Here is a 21,200-nt window from a genome sequence, read left to right on the forward strand (position 1 = left end):
GGCGGTGCGATGGAGTGACTAATCTAACCCTCACAAGATAAGCGAATTTCAACGGGGTGGGATTAAACAGGCATCTTCATTTCTGTTGCAACGTGGCACCTCAAATTTTACACATAATTAAAAAAATATAAAAAAAATTCCTCCTACTTCCACACACTCGGACCCAGTCGCCGCACGCCATTCATGTGTGAGTTTCGAAAACTTAAAAAAAAAAATAATAATAATAATTCTAGCTAATAGGCTAGCCGATTTCGAGCCTGCAATGACGGCTAGCGCATCGGCCAGCAGATCGGTTAGCGCCCGCAAATCGGCTAGAGCTCACCGATGCCGCCCAAATTGTTGTCACTGGTCGTTAGCCTCCATTGGAGATGCTCTAACATGCCTTTATTTTTGTGGTATACATGGAGTAGTACTTTTTACTTTAAACACAACATCGGCTAGCCTATCCGCTAGCTTCCATTGCGGCCGGCTCTAACATGCCTTTATTTTTGTTGCATGCATGGAATAGTACTTTTAAATTTAAACACAACTTTATTTGGTGACATTCATAAGAGATCATAATTCACTAAAATTATGACATTGTTGGGATATTTATTGAAGTGTCTAAGCACAAGTTTAATCACATTATTTAATGCTTCACAATAATGTGAAATTAAAAGGAAAAAACAGGTACTACTACCTTTTTAAATTAGCAGTGCTGGACAATAAAAGAATTAACAAAAGGACAATAGTGTTCCAAGTTACTCTCTTAATTAGTACTAGTACTACTAATATTGTTCAATATAATTAATCAAAGATTGATATTCAATATTTATTAAATTATAATCCGGTTTAATTCTGAAACAATTTTTAAATGTTTGTATCTTGAATCCATTTCAATCGCGTTAAATTTCATTGCCATTTTGCCTAGTTGAGTTTTAAATTATCCTCTCATCAAAATATAGTAGTACTGCTAGTACTATGCAAAATCATCAAAGTTATTTTATTCACTCACTGAGTAGTAACATAAGCAGGGGTGGGTAGGTACGGTATACCTTACCGAAACCATCATACCGTATACCTTACCATAAATACGGTATGCGAAAAGTGATACCTTTACCTTACCAAACTTTTCGATATACCGATTTTCAGTATACCTTATTTTCGGTATGACGAATTTTCATACCGATACCGTACCTCATTTTCGGTATACTGTACCGAAGTTCGGTATACCTGACTTTCAACATCAATTAAAATAGAAAATTAGAGTTTTTAGAATATTATTTATATTTATAATTCTAAAAATAAATTAAATATAATTTATTCATAATTATATTTATATTTCACAATAGATTTTATAATTTAAAAATATATAAAATATATTTTATATATAATTTTGTTTATATTTTTATGGTATATAACTTAGTTTACGGTGTATACCTTAATTTACGGTATATACCGAATTTCGGTAAGCAACGGTATATTGCAGTATTTGAAAATTCATACCGTTATCTTATCAGAATCTTTCGGTAAGGTATCATTCCGTACCAAAAGTCACGGTATACCGAAAATTCGATATTTTTAATATTTTTATTGGTACAATAAGGCTGATATTTCAGTATTTAGGTATTTTTCCCCCGCCCTAAAGATACGCACATTCATATAATGTCTTTAATTTTATGCGAATCAATCACTCTCCATTATTTTCAATCAATTTAATCTTATGTAGAGATTTTATTAGTCACGTAGACATAGTATTATTATTATTATAAAATAATTAGAAACGTATAAACATGGAGTACATTTAATTGGATAATATACATATCTTCGTGTCTTTATTTTAGCTGAGAAGGAACCATGTTTCGTCACCATCTCCAACAACAAAAAAACACTTGAAACTTGAAATCATCTCTCTCTCTCTCTCTCTCTAGAAGAATCTCCGTTTGCACAGAGTTCCTCAAATCCTTACTTTTTGACATGCATCCTTTACTGTCACACTTCTACTCAACGCTATAAGTAAAAGATTCTTTTTTGAAGAGTTTCAAAAAGAGAAAGAAACGAAGGAATGGAGCGACGGGTGATTATAGTGTGCTGTGTTGTGGGGTTTCTTGGGCTATTATCTGCTGCCACAGGCTTTGCCGCAGAGGCTAAGAGGGTTAAGGTCTGCCATTTTTTTCTCTCAAATTGGACCTTTTGCTTTGTATGTTTCTGCTCTATGCATCTAATTTGTGCATTCATTCATATTTTGTTTACTTCTTCACACTATTTTGGTTAAACATTTCTAGATTTTGGTTGGAAAATTGGAGAATCCTGATTGTTTTATTGAGTTAGTTTTTGTGAGTTCCTTTTCAAAGAATGATATTCTGTTGTTGGGATTTACTACTTCACAGGGCATATGGATTTAAGTTGTTCCTAGCTAATTTAAGTAGGGCTTTTTATTTCCTGGTAAGGGTAATATTTGATGGATATGTTCAAAGCTCTATTTATGAAGTTTTCAGGGAAAAAGTTGAATAGGTCATTTATTCTAAGCTAAAATAGCAATTAAAGATTAGATAGTCAACTTGTTTTGGTTAATATATTAGGATTGGAATTGTAGAAAGAGACAGTTTACTGTGATGGTGAATAATTAACTGGTGTAGTTTGCAAGAATTAGGCAGAAACTAGATTTTCTTGTGTTTGGAAAATTAAGTAGATAAAACTATACTAGTAGTATAGTTTTGATGTGAGAGGCTTGTTAGTTGAGTTTTAGTTTCATGTTTTAGGTGATTCAGCTTCTCTTTTGTTTTACTTTATTTTGTATTGTGAGTGTATATGGATCACGATGTGCTTATCTTGCTTTATTGGGCACATACATCTAGTGCACATCTACACAACTTTCGTACTTCTACCGATAAAAAAAGTTTTGAGTGAATAAAGATGAGAAAAGAAGAAAGTGAAGCTCCATTTTCTGTTACCTGCAAGTAGAGCGTAGGCATATGCATATCTCTTTTTTACTCAACTAGCTCTCGGATACTGGAATGCTTCTCGGTTCCTAATAATCGGTCCATTGTAATCTGTTTGATTGTACAGGCTGAATCATTTCTGAGTAAATATGGTAGATGTGTAGCAGCTTTGGAACATTAACTAAACATGAGGCTTGTTGTTTTTAATCAACGCTACTCTTTCATCCATTTACTTCACTAATTATCTGATTTGTCGAGCGTGTTGAAATCTCAACAGCACGTGTGAACCTGCAAAAAAAGACTAAGATTCTTATCACTCTGCACGCACCAATCAGTTTCATTGCTTTACCTTTTCTTGACATGCGTAGCTTATTGGCAAGTTTTTTCATCTAACCATACAAAAGAGTGTGAATATTTATTCTTTATTTCTCTAAAACTGTATGTTTATTGTCCATTGTGATTTGTGGCGTACAAAATTACATCTGAAGGTGGCTGTGAGTTCTCACTCGGCTAGGTTGTTCCTCATTTCGCAGATAGCTGGAAATTTTAGATTTCTTTTAGTCCCTACGAAAATGTGTTGCAAGTTGTTGTGTTGGCTTTCATTTTTGATTTATTTTTCATCCAAATCTTTGATTCAATCGTGCAGGGTAGCCAAGTCACATTTCCATCCCCTTCTTTTTGTGTATATCCGAGGAGTCCTGCACTAGTCCTCGGGTTAACTGCAGCTGTTTCTCTCATGATTGCTCAAATTATCATCAATGTTGCAACTGGATGCATGTGTTGTAGGAAAGGCTCTCATCAATCTAGCTCTAGATGGAGTATAGCACTCGTGTGCTTTGTTGTCTCTTGGTAACTTATCCGCTATCATGCCGTTTCTATGCATAATGCTCATTTGATCATAGATAAAATTGTGCACATATTTGATTATCTTAAATGCAACGAACAATGACTTGTTATGCTCCCAAGTATGAACATTTTTAGAAACCTTCCACATTACCGGTACCGAGTGGTAATGGCAATGGGAAACGACGAGCACCAACTTTACTATACCGCATAAGTTCTGCCCGTCATATATTTGAAAACGAAGTTATGGGGGTGCTAATATGTAGTTATTGGAAGTGCTTGTATCTAATGAAACGCGCACACTCTGGGCTGGAAAGTTATATTAATCAAACTTGCGATTCAGTCTAAAATCTTATGTCTCATGGCATGATGTTCAGGTTCACCTTCGTCATCGCATTCCTTCTATTACTCACCGGTGCGGCTCTCAATGATCAGCATGGCGAGGAGAACTTATACTTCGGCAGTTACTACTGTTATGTTGTGAAACCAGGCGTTTTTGCTGGAGCTGCGATCCTGTCGCTCGCCAGTGTGACTCTAGGGATCTTCTACTACCTCACCTTAACCTCCGGTAAGGAGGGTAACGAGGCGTGGGGCTCACATGTTCCTCCCAGTCGAGGCGCGATCGCCATGGGACAACCTCAATTCCCTCCACACAACACGGAGGCCCCGCCCGTCTTCGTGCACGAGGACACGTACATGAGGCGGCAGTTCACGTAGCCGGCATGGCTCTTGAGCTCGGGATAGACGGCTATGTGGTTGAGGGTTCTTGTAGGAGAAAGAAAGAAACAAGAGGGGCTGTAAGAAGTGTCTTGACTGTGATTACCTTTTCCTTTTTCATTTCATTTCTTACTCGAGGGAGTCTGTTATCACCTGTTGATAATGAATACAAGTAGTTATGTTTGTTTATTAATTTCAAGATTGCTTCTAGAAGTACATGTGTTTTTTCCGCTTGGCTATATATGCAACAATTACTGTTGTTATTCATTAGAAACTAAAAAGTAAGTAAATAAATGGAAGAAATTTTAGATAGCAAAACATCCCCCAATTCTGTGACATGGTTTCTGAAGTCATACATATTTATTAGTTATAATCATCAAAAAGAGGACACAACTAAATCCTCTAAAATATTAACTTGAGGACTATTATGATTCATGATTCTTCATTGATATTTGCATGAACAGAACTAACTTTACAAATCTTTACAAGAAAAGAATCAAGTATAACTGATGATCATAAGAGTTGTTATTCTGCATAGGAGATTTGTCACAATATGCGACTCCAAGTACAGAAAAATTTACATAAGAAATTAGTAGTATTATTAATCCTGAAATCAGCTCAGAATTTACAAAATAGAAAGAATGAAAGAATGAAAGAAATTGCCAAAGCTCTCTCTCTCTCCTCACTCAAGCTCTGCGCAGTTGTAGTCGTGATCAGAAAACAAACACCGATTATCTGATGCGATTCAAGTGAGCAAACGGCTCTGCAGCTGCTGTCTTTGGTGCCACCTTGGCTACTTCGGGTTTCCCGAACACATTCCAGAACCTAAGAGTTTCATCCCCTGCTGCAGATGCGACCGTGCATCCATCTGGGTTCTGGAAAACGCGATGATACCAAGAAACGTGTCAAGGAAAGGCAATAGAGATGGCAAACATGCCAAGTTAGAAATCTTAATGTGAGAGATATAATGGTATACCTGAGCCATGTAAAGAACTCTAGATGTATGGCCAGTGAGCTCTGCTACTTTCACCATTGAAGGATACTTCCACAGAGTGAGCTGATTCTGAGTGAAACCGTGAGAGCTAAGCAGTTCGCGCTCATTCTTGTTCCACAAAAGAGCGCAGACCTGCGAGCCTGTGTCCACAGAGTTCAAGCACGCACCAGTGTGTGTGTTCCAGAACTTTATGCACCTATCGCCTCCACCTCCACCGGACGCAAGCAGATTGCCCTGGAACGGACACCACGCAAGTGCTTTGACAGCGGCCGTGTGGTCCTGAAGCCTGTGAAGCCACTGCGTAGGAGCATTTGTCGACACCATGGACCTGTCCCATATATGAAGGAGGTTGTCATTTCCACCACTAGCCAGCTGCTGGCCTGAGGCTGACCATTTGAGCCCACAAACTTCTTGGTGATGGCCTCGATAGGTTTCAACAACATGTGCCCTCACTCTGACATCATTGTTGATGATCCGACTATCCATCCCTCCCGTAGTCAAGATGTGATTGTTCCAGTCCATAGCACCAACTCGTGATGTGTGGCCGCCTCTCAAAGTTCTCAGCTGCATAACACCAAAGATTCAGCACTTGAGAAATTGAAAAGAACAATCACTAAGGTAGTACAAACATGATAAGGAACTTACAAGTCTGTTAGCAGTCGAGTCCCATAACTGAACCTCAGAGTTGTTCATACCAATGGCTATATGCCTTCCATCAGGAGCCCATTTAACGCTGGTCACAGGGCCGCATCTTCATCGACAGTAACAAGTTCTGAGGTACTCCCATCGGAAGCATCCCACAAATAGACCGTATTTCCAAGAGCAATCGAAACAACATTGCTGCTTCCCCAATCTAGCAAGTTCAAATAGTAGTCATCCAGAATATCAGGAGCATCTAATGTCCTCTCAGAAGTCTGCAACAAACATATCCAATTCATCATTAACAACATCAAAAATAGTCAAGTCTAAACAATCTACGAAAGTAAACATAACTTCACTGCAGCTTTCAATATGAAGGATGGCACCAACCTGTGGGATGTGGCGACGGGGTTTGGCAGCTTTCGGTTGCTGCGCCGCCACTGCAAAGTTATTCGGGATGTCCTCGACTAGAGTAGGCGGCTTATTCTTGAAAGCCAGAATTCGAGTTCTATTCATGTTGAAAGTTTCTGCAAGCTGTTTACTATATGCCTCCCTAGATGGAGAAGAGTTGACAGATGGATTTTCCTTACCTTTCTTACCTTCTGTGAGCATGTAATGTGCGTAATCAAAATCCATCGCCGATCTATTCGGAATGAACCGATCCAACTGAAAACCAGAACCAAAGATAATTGAAATGATTAATAGAGAAAACATCACACAAAATTCTTCATAAGCCACATAAACCGCGAAGATCATTGAATGAATAATAAAATTATAATATACACAAAACACAAATTCGTGAATAGCGATGACGGCACATTAACATACGTTTTCGCGCGAATTTTTTCTGTGAAGAAACTGCTCTTGAAGCGGGCATCGCGATTGAGACTTGCTTGAAGATGAAGATGCAGATGAATGAGTCATTCCTGTTTCCATCACGTTAGCAACAAAAAAAAACACAGAAATTGAAGGAAATCAATGAGAAAAAGATGCGTATGTGTATATCAGTATATGTGATCTACAACTGTTAGTATAAATTAAAGCAGATCAGCAAAAAATCCCTGCGCCAAAGAAAACACAGACTAGAAATAGAAGAAAAGCAGCGCCTGCAGAAAACAGAATTAGTTAGAGAAGAAGCAATTCAAGATCCAATGAACGATGAAGTAGCTAGCCAGAGAGAGAGAATCGTGACGATTGATTTTTTATTTTGGAGTTGAATTCACCAAATTATATATGCATTCAATCTGGGATTAGGGTTACAACGCGGATTGGATTTTTTTCAGGGCTTCGGAGAGGTTTAACGGCTAAATTTTGTAACGAGCGGTTGTTTCCAAATTTGCTTACTGCGGCTTACCAAAATTACTCCCTTCGTTCCAGTTTTGGTTGACCAAAATTACTCCCTTTTCAGTTTTGGAGTCACATTTTATCCTAAAAAGTTCATTCCAGTTTTAGAGTCACATTTAGAATTTTTCATATTTGGTCATACAATTTTATTCATTATTAATCAAAATTACATCAAAATGTCATTATCTACATTAAAATAAACCAAAATAAAAATAAAAAACCAAAAAGTCAAAAAAATGGATTCATCTTCAACCAACTCACTTCATTTATTACACACTCCATCATCTCATTTCATTTATTACACACTCCACCATCTCACTTCATTTATTATACAGTCCACCAATTCCTTAAGAGCATGAATAACCCTGGCCCGGATTCGGGCCGCAAGTCCCCTCCACGTCATCATTCCCTCAAATTAGGGGTTCCAGGCCACAACTCCATTAACACCGCAGGCCACAACTCGGGCCACAACTCAGGCCACAACTATTCATCTGCACTATTCACAACATATTTTAATCGTAAAATAGAATACGTTGAACAATTAAAACCGGGAAAATTTATTGTTCAGTCAGAAAATAAGAAAAGAAAATTACAAATCCTAGAAAAAAAAATTACCAATCCTAGAGAAAGAAAATTACCAAACCTAGAAACAAGAAAATTACAAATCCTAGAAAAAAGAACTAATTTTTCTTCATTTGTGCGCGAAGGTATTCGATCATCTCACGGTGCAATTCGAGCTCGTACTCCGACATTCTCGATGTATCCCTCGATGTCAACTCCGTCAGCTGGCCCATCCGCAACGTAATACTCATATCTGACATAGAGTCTGATATCTTGTCCAAGGAAGGATTGGGTGGCGGCGGCGGCATAGCGGAGTAGCTCGCAGTTGCCTTCCCCTTTGCTTTCCTCTTTGCCGCCTTTGTGCCCATCGGACGGCTTTCAGTACCAGGAGATGAGAGGAAGAAGTCATCGTCTGTCACGTTGAGGTCGATTGGCGGACCTCCTTCGCTTGAAGTGTAGTGTCCGGCGACGACTTTGGTTCTCTTCGCCGCCGCTTCAGCCCCACCAGTGTACTTCGGGCTCTTCTCGACAAGCTTCCAAACGTCGAAGTACTTGAAGTGCTTCTTCCCGTCAGCGAAGAAATCTGCCTTGGCCTTGTCCACAAGGTCCATCTCGCTGTGCCCGCTCGGCCACATCCGGACTACGTTAGTCCACTTGCCATTCCACTTGTTAATCTCCTTCTGCACCCGACCCCAATGCTTGCGTAGCTTCACGTAGGTACGCTCGAACGAGCCTTCGGGTCGACCAGCGTTGTACTTATCCACAATCCGCTGCTAGAACGCTTTGCCGCTTTGCTGGTTGCCGATCACAGCGTCCTCGGAGACGTCGACGTAGTTCTTGGCCAGCCACATTGTCTCCTGCGGACTGTACTTCTTCGGCCCATCCTCATCGGCAACCTTGCCCTTGCCCCTCCGTGGAGCTGGCTCCATATCGCTGATATCGTACTCATCAGTGCTAACCGGCGATTCCATGTCTACATTGGTAGGCATCCCGGGACTAGGTGTTGCATCTGGATCGGGTGTCGGCGGCACTTGCCAGTTCTAGGAGTTCACGAAATCGTCCATTTGGCGTTGGTCGCTGTTAAACCAATCCATAGAACTCAAGAAGTCTTGAAATGCTAGAGGATTGAGAGAGAAGTGAGAGTTTGTGTGGAAGAGTTACAAAAAATGAGCAAATATAGTGTATAAATAGAAAACCAAAAAAAAAAAAAAAAAAAAAGAAATTCGGTGGGGACTTGCGGCCCGGCCCGAACACAATTAACGCCGGGACGGGCCGCAACCGATGCGGCCCGGGCATGGATAACGCCGGCCGGGACGTGACGGAGGGAGAGGCCCCGGGACGCAACTGCGTCCTCGGGACCGGCCCGGGCCGAGCCGCAACACCATCCAACGCTGAACACGGGCCGGGACTCGCGAGTTGCGGCCCGGCCCCTATGCGTTATTCATGCTCTAAAACCAGTGTCATAACTAAATGTGACTCCAAATGTGTGACAGATGGAGTAATTTTTAGTTTTATAGCTCGACCAAATTAATTTAATTTTATATATATGAAATTTTATCATTATTTATATATATATTTTTTTTCTCTTTCTTTTATTCGCTTTCATTAGGACATCTCCAAATAAAATAATACTAATAGTAAATAGAGTGTGAAAAAAATAACTATCATATTTATCTATTTTTTAAAAAAATTCAATCTAAGATATTTGAATAGCAAAATATAAATGTTAACATTAATTACTTAGATGACATGTCGGCAAAAATTGCAATGTCGAACACCTGATGACGGAATGATTACAATTGGACCAAATGAAATACTACTATTAACTGGAATTTTCTCCTACCAACGTGAAATAACTGCGAAACATTTTAAATGAATGATGTAATTATCTTATAAATTGGCGAAATACAAGTGTTTATTAACCAACCTGATTCTGTGATCATGATCCAGTGCTCTCCTAACTAAAAAGTGGAGGAAAAATAATAGATAAAGTTCTAAATTAGTCTCTTATATTTGTCTAAAAAAAACTTTTTAACTTTATATATTAAGAGGTAATGATAAAATTGCAATCTCATATATGGTACAAATTCTAAACTTTCAATACAATATCAACACAATGTCAACGCAATGTCAATACAATTTAAAATTTCAAGATTTTGATGCCAACACAATGTTAATATAATTTCAACACAATTTCAACACAACATCAACCGATGACATTGTGTTGACATTTTTTGTTGCTATTATTTTATAATTTGTTGATATTTTCTAACGGTCCATATCATAGTTTAAGAGTTTGTACAATATTTAGAGTTTGCATTTGATTACATTCCGCATATTAAGTATGTTATCTTTTGAAACTAATCAATGTGTTTTGATCTATATGTAATGCTTATTAAATAGTTAACGTTCAACCACATTTTGACCTAATTAATGAGTTAAGTATAAACTAAAATGGAGAATATTATTCAGGATTAAAAGCTAACAAACTTAAAATATATAAGACCGAATCAGTTATTTGTGCAAATGTACAAAATCAATTTTGGACTTTTACACACAATTGACAGTTAATATTTGTTAGGATTGGTATACTAAAAAGCATATTTCGAGCTTGTTGCACGGATAGAATTGCTTGGATACAATAAATTCTACAATCCACTTTTAACCCAAGGCGAGAAGTAGTAATTTCATCGCATTGATGTTTGCTTGTGCATTTATAAGATGTTTCTCAAACATTTAAATGTATAAGAAGCAAATAAGTCTAATTCTTCTACATAGTAGACTGGTCGTGAACGAAGTTCACAGAAGGTGACGCAGTCGGTTCTTTGTAGAAGAGAAATAGAATTTCACAACCTAGATAGGCTTTGGCTACCTATCGTGAAAGGTTGCAGTGTCAGTCCGCATATTTCCTTACCTTAGGAAATAAACGACACTGGTGTGGTATAGCATTGAAGGATCTAACTGTTGAGATAAGTCTTTCTTGCTATTTACTGAAAGACGAGGTCTCGATGATTGTTATTTCTTAACCATTGTTGATATAACATTGAGCATACGATATTGATTATGCACTACTTTAATTTATCAAATGGTGCAAATTTTTCGCAATCCAAGAATCCTGATATCTTGGGTAGTGGTGATCAATGTCTAGAGGTGCTAGTATTGTTATTGCAATGAATCGTGTGCTGGGTGAGTCTAGTTTAATAATATCCTCAAGAGGTGTTCGAAAAAAGGTTTTATTATTCAGAAACCCAGCCGGTTGGAATTTATTCCAGAATAATAAATAAAGATTTTGAACTAGACAACTCTTAGAAAAAGATATTAATTAATTAAAGTCAAATAGCAGACTTAAATGGATTAATGGATATTTATATCTTTAACACAGGAAATAATAAATTAAAGAGGTAAAAGCCCGGATTACTCGTAATTTGGGATTGGATGGGCAGTCAATATTATTATACTATAGTGGATGATAATAATATTCTGTTTGGACTTGTATTAAATTGGGGCTCAATTTAATTAGTAAAAGTCCAACAGGTTTGGCCCAAGTCCAACCTCCATAGATCCCTAATCTGGCCCATCATAACTCAATATAAAAGGAGATTAGAAAGGAGATTTAAAGTGATTTTAACACATAAATTTCGTTCTCCCCTCTCTGGAGTGAACGGTTTTCTCAGTTCTTCATAGAACTGAAGTTCTGTCTTCTTTCTAATCAAGCCCTTTTCGATTCTGACAAGCTTTGCCCACCCAAAGGTCATTATCTGAGTTCGGGATACAGATTAGAAGATTTGTGGTCGAGTACGAAGAACTTCACGTGGAGAAGGAGCAAGCAATCGTCGATTATTTGGAGAATCAGATCGGTAACCCTAATCCGTAGAATATCATGAATTAGGGTTTAATTCCTTAAAACATGATTTATGTGTGTTCTAGCATGCAATTGATTGTTTAACATGTGATAAATTGATCCCATAATCTGTCAAATAGATCCATATGTATGATTTATTTGTGAATGCATGACTTTCGCTGTGCAAGGGGCTTCAATCCCCAACAATATTTTTATACAACTGTTAAGTATGAACCAAAACATATTCTTTTGGACCAAAAACACTTACCGTATAAGACCAAAAAGTTTTTTTTAGCTAATATACGGGAATAATTTGACTTTAGTCAAAATAATATACTCGGCCAAATCGAATTAATAATAAATACTAATATATTAATAAATACTAATATATGAGTAGGGCCCGCCAATACTTCAAATTTTTGCATTCTGGTCGGAAATCTAACTCTCTGTCAAATAAGCAACTTCATATTCTGGTCTGAGAAAGGAACAATCAATAAATAATTACTACATCAATCCTTATTCTAGTTGTACAAATGATACATTTTCCAGTAGTAATACAACATAATATCCCACGAGAGTATCACAATTGCAGCTCTCATTAGGAGTACATATTAGCAATTATTTTCATATAAATGTGGACTAGTTATAAGAGAGACTCTTTTACAGCTAAAGACAGATGATGCGTTCCTACTACTTATGTCATACAAGGCACCAATTGTGGAGGGACGGCACGTCGTCTCCTTGTCCAGTGTACAACCCAAGAATGAATACTCATTGGTTGAGCAAAGATAGCAACTCAACGGTTGTAGAATGGGAGAACTTGGGTGGAAGAGTGAGAAGATGTCCGTCTCCGCTCAGTCTCTGCACTGCCATGCCTAATGAGTATCCTAGAGCACGTCCGACAGAAACAGCTACTGCATTGCCAACCTGACTGTATCTGTTGTAGATGGACAAATACAGAGATAAAATTACAATCAGAATGAAGGGGAAGTTTGTTATGTGATTAAGTTAAGTATGATTATTTTTTAAGTAGCATAACCAGTTTCAATTCAATGCTCTTTTTTTAGAGATTTATTCTAAATTTGATTAAGACTTGCCTCTCTTTCAAGCTTCCAGTGAACATGTAGTAGTCGGGGAAGCCTTGTAGTCTTGCACATTCACGTAAAGTGAGGACCCTATCTTGTTCCGGGTGCAAAATAGCCTTCAACAAAAAAGACAAGGAAAAAAGATAATTAGCTAAACTATTGGGAACCAAATCAAGAAGACTAGGTAAAAGATGCAGACCCGCGAGCGATGGTCTGGATAACAGAAAACAGTTGGTACAGTTTCATCCCACCACAGTCGTCCGAATGGTCTGCAGTATTCGATTATAGAGAGGATCTTGTTAGTAAATGAATAGAAGAAATGATAAAAAAAGTGAGTTAAACTGCAACTCCATGTGTAGTAACTCACTTATGGGACCTTCCATCACGGTAACTAAGGGCATAGTCAGGCACCTGATTAGTGAAATAGCAAGAGTGCGTTAAGAAGCATCACACTTGTAATATTCATTTAGTCTATGCAAGTTATAAAACAAGGTGATGTCATTCAAAAGCAAAGCTAGCAGCTTATATTGATTGCCAATGCAGATTGCTGAGATCAGGTGTTGAACGCAAACTCACAAACATTTGACAAAGACTTCACTTCGTATAATTTTATAAATTGAATTTGGAGCCCGAGCTTGACTAATTTATAAGCATTACCCATTGCTTTCCAGATGGCATCAAGTCCTGCTCATTTGCTCGGCGAACTACATTGTCAGACCCAATCACAATGCCTGGGAGGTCTCTAAAATTTGCCCCCTGTCGAGTGAAGTACATAATCAGAACCAGAATGCCTAATGTATGGCAGAGAAAATCCCACTGTTCTAACCTTTCGTTTTGGTATTTTACAGACGCGCATGTAATCATCCTCATTCAGAGGATAAGGCCGGTGATCGTACAAAACAGGATTTTTGTGCTTAGTTGTTTTACTGGAAGGTGAAGCAGTCATATCTAGACAAAGAGGAAGAACGAAGTTAGTCCAAACTTTTAGTTCCAACCCTATTTGGTTGCTCTCATGTATATAAGGAAGCACTGGAGTTTTCTTTTCCTTTGTTTTTTTTTTTTTGAGATAAGGAAGCACGGTTCGAAGATAAAATTTCCAATTGATTTGTTAGTATCTCATTTGCTAGCATCTATTTCCAATCTCTTAGGTTCAATGAGGCTTTTAGCAACGCAATAGTTCACCAGCCAATTAGTTGCTGAGGATTTAATTATTTAAAACCTCATATGAGGCAAGCTTCATTTGAAATGCCTATTAAATTAGTTCAAACTAGTGTTGTTGGAAGTCAGGTTAGGCAGCAGAGTATCTATACGTAAGAATGAATTGAAAACTAGACGACAAATGACCTACCACATTTAGCTGCTCTGATATACTTTTGAAACTCTGCTTCAGGTTCGGTTCTGAGTGGAATATTGTCACGTTTCTCATTATTTGAAACCTGAAAATAGAAATGAAGGAAGTCAGTTTATAAAATTTCAGAATTAATCAAAGTGCGCAGCAAATGAAACGTACAGGAGGAAGATCAGAAAGAACATCACTGAGAAGAATTTTTTTTTCTAGATCGCTGAATTTTCCTTCATCATAAGCGACGACATTTCGCTGCAATACGGAATCAGATTATAAGTAGATACTTCGTGGGTTACTACATAGTAAAAGCCGTGTGTTAAAAATGTTTAGTACCTCGAAGTCGCTAGGAAATCCATACTGGATCACCACGTCATGTGATGGAAGAGGAAACTGGGGTAGCACCTGCCAATAAAATGATAGTCACTTGCAAGTTTAATAAATTTACAACTGAAGAGCAATGATAATAAACTTAGCTAAAGCCTAAGTCATGAGATAATTCATAATATGATGGCCGGTAAGGAGGAAGGTTGAATGTGTAGATACATAAAGAAACATGCTTTTAACATAATCAATATACGGAGTATATGATAATACAACATGAACAGGAAAACCCATAGTTGATGAAGCCCATATCCAAGATATTCTAGTTAAAAAAAATAGGAAGTCATCCAAATCACAAGGGATGCCAGAAGTGCCAAGATTAGGATCGATAATACTTGCCTCAAGAGGCTGAGCACCCCATAAGAAAACGCGTAAGCGGAATTGAGGAAGCCCATAGCAACCAGCAGCCATTATCCCAACCCTTGCTTGGTAATGCATACTAACCAGCCGGCTTATAGCATATCTTGCCAGACAGCCATTGGCAAACCTCAAGATGTCAATAACATTTTCCATTAAAACAAACTTTGGCTTTAAGAATTCAATAATATCCATGAAAATTAAAATTTGGCGATTTCTCTCATCTTCAAGAGGAGAATCAAAATTCCGGAATCTGTTGTAGCCACTAATTCCTTGACATGGAGGGCCACCACAAATTACATCAACATCTCCCTGTGTTAAGTTGATAGCATATGGATCAGGTATATTAGATGGTTATAGTAGTATGTTTTTAGCATACAATGGTTGCATGGCACAAATTATTCCACAAGAATAGTGTCAAATAAACAGAAAACTGGTTTTCTTCCCATTAGGGTGCATGTGTAATCTTCACAATCAAAGTAAACATACCGGACGAGGCAGTATTTTTGCTTTTATTCCCTTTTGTACAAAATCTCTTAAGTGATCTGGGCATTTTCTGTAGAGAAAAGCAGAATAAACATATCAGAAGTTTTCAGTTAAATAGCTACATTGAATACTGTGTAACTGCTGATTGTATCTAGCTGGAAATGTACCCCAATCCCTCAATTGGCTCCCATGTATCATCACTTGGGCCATAGCCAACCCAGCGCACCTAAAAGAATATAAGCATGACATTAAATGTCGGCATGTACTTAAGTATTCAACAAGTAGCAATTTAGATGATGAATACTATCATTATAATTGAACCCGCTTGCCACCGCAAAACAATAAAGGTCCTTGCTCCTTTTAAATGATTATTCTGTAACTTTACTGCCATGTCACTTTGAGTAACTATATTAACATATTAGTCAAGCATGAATAAGATAATTGCACCTTAAATTTAAGCCCTCGCTTCCCTGAGTCAGAGGGATCACCATAGCATATATCTACCAGCCTTGCCACTTCATATTCACATGAACTTTCTTGATTCAGTTCTGATTTTTTAACATTATCAGCTTCTCTAACAATCTTTGACCTGAGTTCTTTCTGTTCATACTTCCCATATTTTCTGCAGATGCGATCCCATTCCTTCAATAAATCAAAAAAGTCTTCTGCAGCTTCATTCCTTGTCTGTTCAATGAGACACTTGAATACTACAAATACTTCTGATAAACTGGGGACTTCAATTTAAAGAGAAAGAAAACTCAATACACAACTTGTGTCTCTGGATGGTTCAGCTTCAAGCTCCTACATGCTGCTTCATCAATGTCGACAGCCCATCTCTGTCATACACGGAAGTTAGTCTTGACCATTAAACAGAAAAACTATTTCTTCAACCCGTATTTCTGAAAGTTGAAAAAAATTGCTAACTACCGCCACAAGATCTAAGCCACATGCTTTAGCGCCAATACACAGTCCAGTAGACATTCCTCCACAGCCAGAGTACAAATCCAGTAATGCTAGCTCAGATTTACAAATTCCATCCACAGAAGACTTGGTGGCAGTTTTAGAAGCAGAGCATTTTCTGTTGGATGACATCATCAAAGGATGAGGAGATAACTGTCTGTCGCTGTCTGCATTAATACAATAATATGTAGGTGGTCATATAGTCAGATCAGCAAAAATGGGAGCTAAAATGGTTGACTATGTTGTTAGCTACAGCATACTAAGATTGTGAAGCATGAATTGAAAGAAGAAAGGTAGAAATGAAGTGGTTATTTCTCATAGCTAGGCATGTAACAACTCATGGTAACTAAATTATAGCACAATTGATCATTCATGCAATGAATTAACTACTGTATCTAGATTGTATATCTTCAGTTTAGTTTAACAACGTATGAGCATACGACATAAATCATTATTTAGTAGTTCATTAGATCTTTGACTTATGGCCACTCAGAAAGTAAATCAAGTATGTAATTAGAACCTATTTGCACAAGCACAAGACTGCTTAGAAGATTTTTGCAATTAAAGTTCTGTAGAAAGCCACTTGAACTAAATCTAGTATGTCTAACTTTGAGATTGTGTCTGCTACTGTAGTTTCTTACATGGTTTTAAAATGGATTTGGAGAAACCTAATGTGCTAACTAAAAACAGAGTACGGAAATGAGCTAGGAAGTTTTCATAGGTGACATCACACGATGTAGTCTTGAATATAGGCGGGGAGTCCTTACCAGAACCACACACAAAAAATTCATGCAAAGTAGTAAGTGTACCAAGCCATAAATACGCATCAATTATGGTTTCTAAAATTTTCAAAGCAAAATAGTACAGAGTACCTGTTGAAATTGTACTGAAAGTTGAGTAGTCGACATCGTATTTCATATCAAAGTAATAATCACAAGGTGGTATTGTATTATCTTTCAAATTAACCTACAACAAAATGAATGTCAATAACATATGTGTACAAGAATGTAATCAACCAATTTAAGAGACATGTTTTTGTCACTCGTCATCAATGAAGTTTCACCAGACTCTGGTGTCTATCATTTTTAATACAAGAACCAACTAAACTCGAACGCAAGTGGGAGTAAATATGATCGACCAAAAATATGTCTCCCTCCTTAAAATGCAGTATTGAGGTTACAAACATACAGATTAGTAACATAAAATTGTACTATATTTGTTTAGCTTGGGAATTTCAGACGTACATTTGGTTTTATTTGAACAACTTTAACTTTTGAAACTATGCAGTCTAACAAGTTGTCGTTCACGAGAGTAGAGTAGAATAACCGTTTCTTGTCATGTGACCTTCCATCTTTCTTTATAACCTGGCAAGGTAAACTAATTAGCGAAGGATGTGAAAGAGGGACTAAGGAGGCGACAATGAGTAAAGAAAAGCATCATTTTGTCACCGTATCTTCTGCTCGAAAGAACCATTGAACACTAAAGTAGTTTTCGCCATCCATTGTCTCAAAAAATTCTAGAATTTTGCCAACGTAATTAGGACCTCCCTTTGGGCCCTATAATTATTGAAAAGATATGAGTGAGAATAGGAAAATGGAACTACAGCTACGCCAGCAATGAAATGATGAGATAATTAACCAACTTTGCAAGCAAGTTATAACTGCCATGGATGGAGATTTCGGAGTTTTTTTGTGTCAATATTATATGAAATGTTCAAATTTAGATATGATATAGTTGGCAACAGGAGTAGGGGAAAAGAGAGAAATGCATATGATTCAGAAATTTTGAGGACCTCGAACGTCAGGGTTCGAGGCACACCAAGTGTGCGCCCTTAGTAACTTCTCTAATCTAAAACCAATTGCACTATAGTTTTCAAAACAAATTTATTCATATCAGGTTAATGCCAGCCTCAGTGCTAAGATCAGTTCAAGTGAACAATGAGTATGTACATATACACTGCAGCGATGAATCTACAACATTTCTTGATTCATATAAACACAAAACACGCTTGGCTTTTCTTACTAACTTGTGCTTTAGCAAAATACAAGCTACATTTGACAAAAGCTTTTACTGAACTGTACTAGCTTATTTACATTCATATGAATGTTCTGCAATATTATGGTTTGCCACATTTTGATGTTCAGAATACGATAAATTTGTTAGTGACATATTGAAATATGTGCCAGTAAAGCAAACTTACTTTGACGTAAACACAATCACTGAGATCAAATATAATCTTCGATACTTCAGCTTGTAAATAGTGACACTTTACATTTGAAACAAGTTTATCATCTTCATCATCATCATCAACCCTGCCAAAGTTGCAAAATCAATAATGTGGGTGACAAACAATAAATGCATCAACTAAAATCTTAAATCGACAAAATGAAGCTTAATTAATAGCAATGTATCACTTACTTACGTTTCTGTGATTGCCCATTATTTTGTTTTCCCTACAACAAAAATTGCCAAAATCAAATCCTCTAACATACATCTCCGAAATGAATTGCAAATTGAAATCCAGAGCTCAATAAGAGCCGAATTGAAGCTTAATAACAATGTAGTAGCACTTACTTACCTCAGCTACCTCATACCGCCATGGCCACCTACGGCGAGCCTCGTCATCAGGTACTGGCTCGCCGACGAAGAACCAAACCTGTTCTCCGCCTTTATGCTTCTTAAGCGGCGGACTACTCAATTTGAGAGAACTAGCCTCCCTAACGAAGCGCTCACCTCCAGCATTTCCCCCCAGTCTCGGCGAGCGCCGGCGGAATTGATCATCTGAGATCCTCAGTGTCTCCACTCTCCGATTAGCTGATTTTTCCACCGTAACGCCATTAGATTGAGGAAAATTCTCCAAATTACCAATTCCTCTGTCGCTACTGCTTGAAACTGGAGTCGCAGGCTCGGAATTTTCATTCGGCTGCAATGGAAGCGGAGCTAGCGGCGGATCAGCCGAGTCGATTTGGGAAGGATCTGCCATAGCTGAGGTGAGAGAGAAAGTGATGTGAGTCTGTTACTTTGGGGAAGCTCGAACTCGAAAAGAGAATCTACAATAAATTCGGAAGATGGAAATAAAAATATAAGGGGAAAATGAAGGGTATTTTGGTAAATTTCGCGATGTATGTCTGCAACGTTGATAGGGCGGGATTGCATGTATGTTTGAAAATTCTAAGAATTTATTGACTGTTTACGCATTTATTTTTATTCTATTTTTGTGAATACAATTGAGATTGGTCAGAATTTAGTTACTTTACTTTTCAGCCAAAAATAGTTAAAGGGGGAGAGATACTATTTTTGATGCAGATAATATTATGTTTAGATTTTTAAATAAGAGAAATGATAGGCTGGGCGACATCATGTGAGCGATTTTGTAGGCACCTGGTAATTACGTAGCATGGTGATACTGATACCATCATTTTCTTTACTTCCTTAGTCCACCATTAAGAGTCTCGGTCACTTTTGCGTACTCATTTTATAAAAATGATAATAAATAGTTAAAGTAAAGAAATGGTAAAATAAGAGAGAGAATAACTTATAAGACTCTTGTCAACATTATTCTCTCTTTTACTTTACCATTTCTCCACTTTAACTATTTATTAGTATCATTTTTACAAAGCGAGTGCGCAAAAGTGACCGGGACTTGTAACAGCGGACGGAGGGAGTAATATCTTTATTAACATTCTATCTTTGTTTAATAGTAGTAAGTATTATATTATCAATTCTTTGTCACCAGTCAATTAATTCTCTCACTTATTTGTAATTTTCTGGCCATTGCAGATGAAACTTATGTAGAAGGCCTTATTTTATTCTCTTGTCCCTCTCATCTATAATTTTCTTTATTGTCGTCAAATTTCTTCAACTACACCAATGGTTTTTCACCATTGGATTAGTACTTCTCATAATTTATGAATGGCAAATCATGCCTGCAATTCTTGTGAATTGGGTTTGCGTACTCTCATTGGCTTTCTTCAATATTCCTCGCTAAATGAGTTTCTACAATTTCCGACTAAAATTCGTGAAATCAAATAGCTTTTCTGGATCTATTTAAATTTATTCAAAAGTGGATTTTAATTCTAAAAAAGTGGAGTAGTTTCTTGTAGAGAAACATCTCAATGGTAAACGCATATGACCATCTCAATGATTTTACGATCACATCTGTGATAATATCATTCTCGATGTTTAATCGCAAGAAAAAAAGGAAAAATCATTTACAGATAAGTGATGGAAAACTCGTAAAGGGACAAGAAAGATGAAGATCAGATTTTAAATGGAGATTAAAATTGATGGAGGATTGAATATCAAACGAGAGAATATTATGATAAAAATATAAATAAAAGAGAGAAATGTGAGGATGATACATCGGATATGCTAGAGAAATATGATGAGGATGCCAGGTCACTAAGCACCTACAAATCACTCACATAACGCCGCTCAACATATCATTTCTCTTTAAATAATACTCAGAATCAAAATTTATCATGATTAACCGGTATTGATCAAGTATTATATACTCATTATAGTGGAGTGATCAATTGTTAACTCATCATTTAATTGCTAACTACAACTAATTTAAGGTCATAGGATTTTAGAAAACGTGTGGTCTACAATTTGTAGTTAGCAATTTGTGGCCATAGGAAATATTATTTTGTTATAGTTAGCAATTAGGTATTGAGTTAGCAATATAACACTCCCCCATCATAGTATTCTTATTAGGTTTAATGAA

The 21,200-nt window shown here is 37.2% G+C and overlaps 2 protein-coding genes and 1 pseudogene across 3 annotated transcripts; 1 reads left to right on the forward strand and 2 right to left on the reverse strand.

The window, feature by feature from the left end:
* Positions 1-1,831: 1,831 nt before the first annotated feature.
* Positions 1,832-4,694, forward strand: LOC125202647 (protein VASCULATURE COMPLEXITY AND CONNECTIVITY-like). Its single transcript, XM_048101096.2, has 3 exons — positions 1,832-2,140; positions 3,568-3,770; positions 4,142-4,694. Exons 1-3 carry the CDS (start codon positions 2,045-2,047, stop codon positions 4,479-4,481), a joined length of 639 nt encoding a protein of 212 aa, XP_047957053.1. The 5' UTR covers positions 1,832-2,044; the 3' UTR covers positions 4,482-4,694.
* A 268-nt stretch (positions 4,695-4,962) lies between these two features.
* On the reverse strand, positions 4,963-7,431 carry LOC125202645 (cell division cycle 20.2, cofactor of APC complex-like; annotated as a pseudogene). Its single transcript, XR_016134991.1, has 5 exons — positions 6,943-7,431; positions 6,505-6,780; positions 6,121-6,389; positions 5,458-6,039; positions 4,963-5,356 (listed from the first exon to the last, which is right to left on the reverse strand). The product of XR_016134991.1 is annotated as a cell division cycle 20.2, cofactor of APC complex-like (transcript).
* A 4,917-nt stretch (positions 7,432-12,348) lies between these two features.
* Positions 12,349-19,521, reverse strand: LOC125210711 (DNA (cytosine-5)-methyltransferase CMT2-like). Its single transcript, XM_048110291.2, has 21 exons — positions 19,053-19,521; positions 18,893-18,927; positions 18,675-18,786; positions 17,923-18,030; positions 17,719-17,838; positions 17,347-17,440; positions 16,442-16,641; positions 16,285-16,350; positions 15,962-16,198; positions 15,682-15,740; positions 15,518-15,584; positions 15,011-15,340; positions 14,624-14,692; positions 14,456-14,542; positions 14,294-14,381; positions 13,772-13,893; positions 13,603-13,701; positions 13,313-13,356; positions 13,145-13,214; positions 12,958-13,061; positions 12,349-12,797 (listed from the first exon to the last, which is right to left on the reverse strand). Exons 1-21 carry the CDS (start codon positions 19,455-19,457, stop codon positions 12,632-12,634), a joined length of 2,682 nt encoding a protein of 893 aa, XP_047966248.2. The 5' UTR covers positions 19,458-19,521; the 3' UTR covers positions 12,349-12,631.
* Between the last annotated feature and the right edge of the window lie 1,679 nt (positions 19,522-21,200).

Source organism: Salvia hispanica, chromosome 2 (genome assembly GCF_029641045.1).
Source record: "Salvia hispanica isolate PSC_SH4W2 chromosome 2, Shi_PSC_v1, whole genome shotgun sequence".
NCBI lineage: Eukaryota > Viridiplantae > Streptophyta > Magnoliopsida > Lamiales > Lamiaceae > Salvia > Salvia hispanica.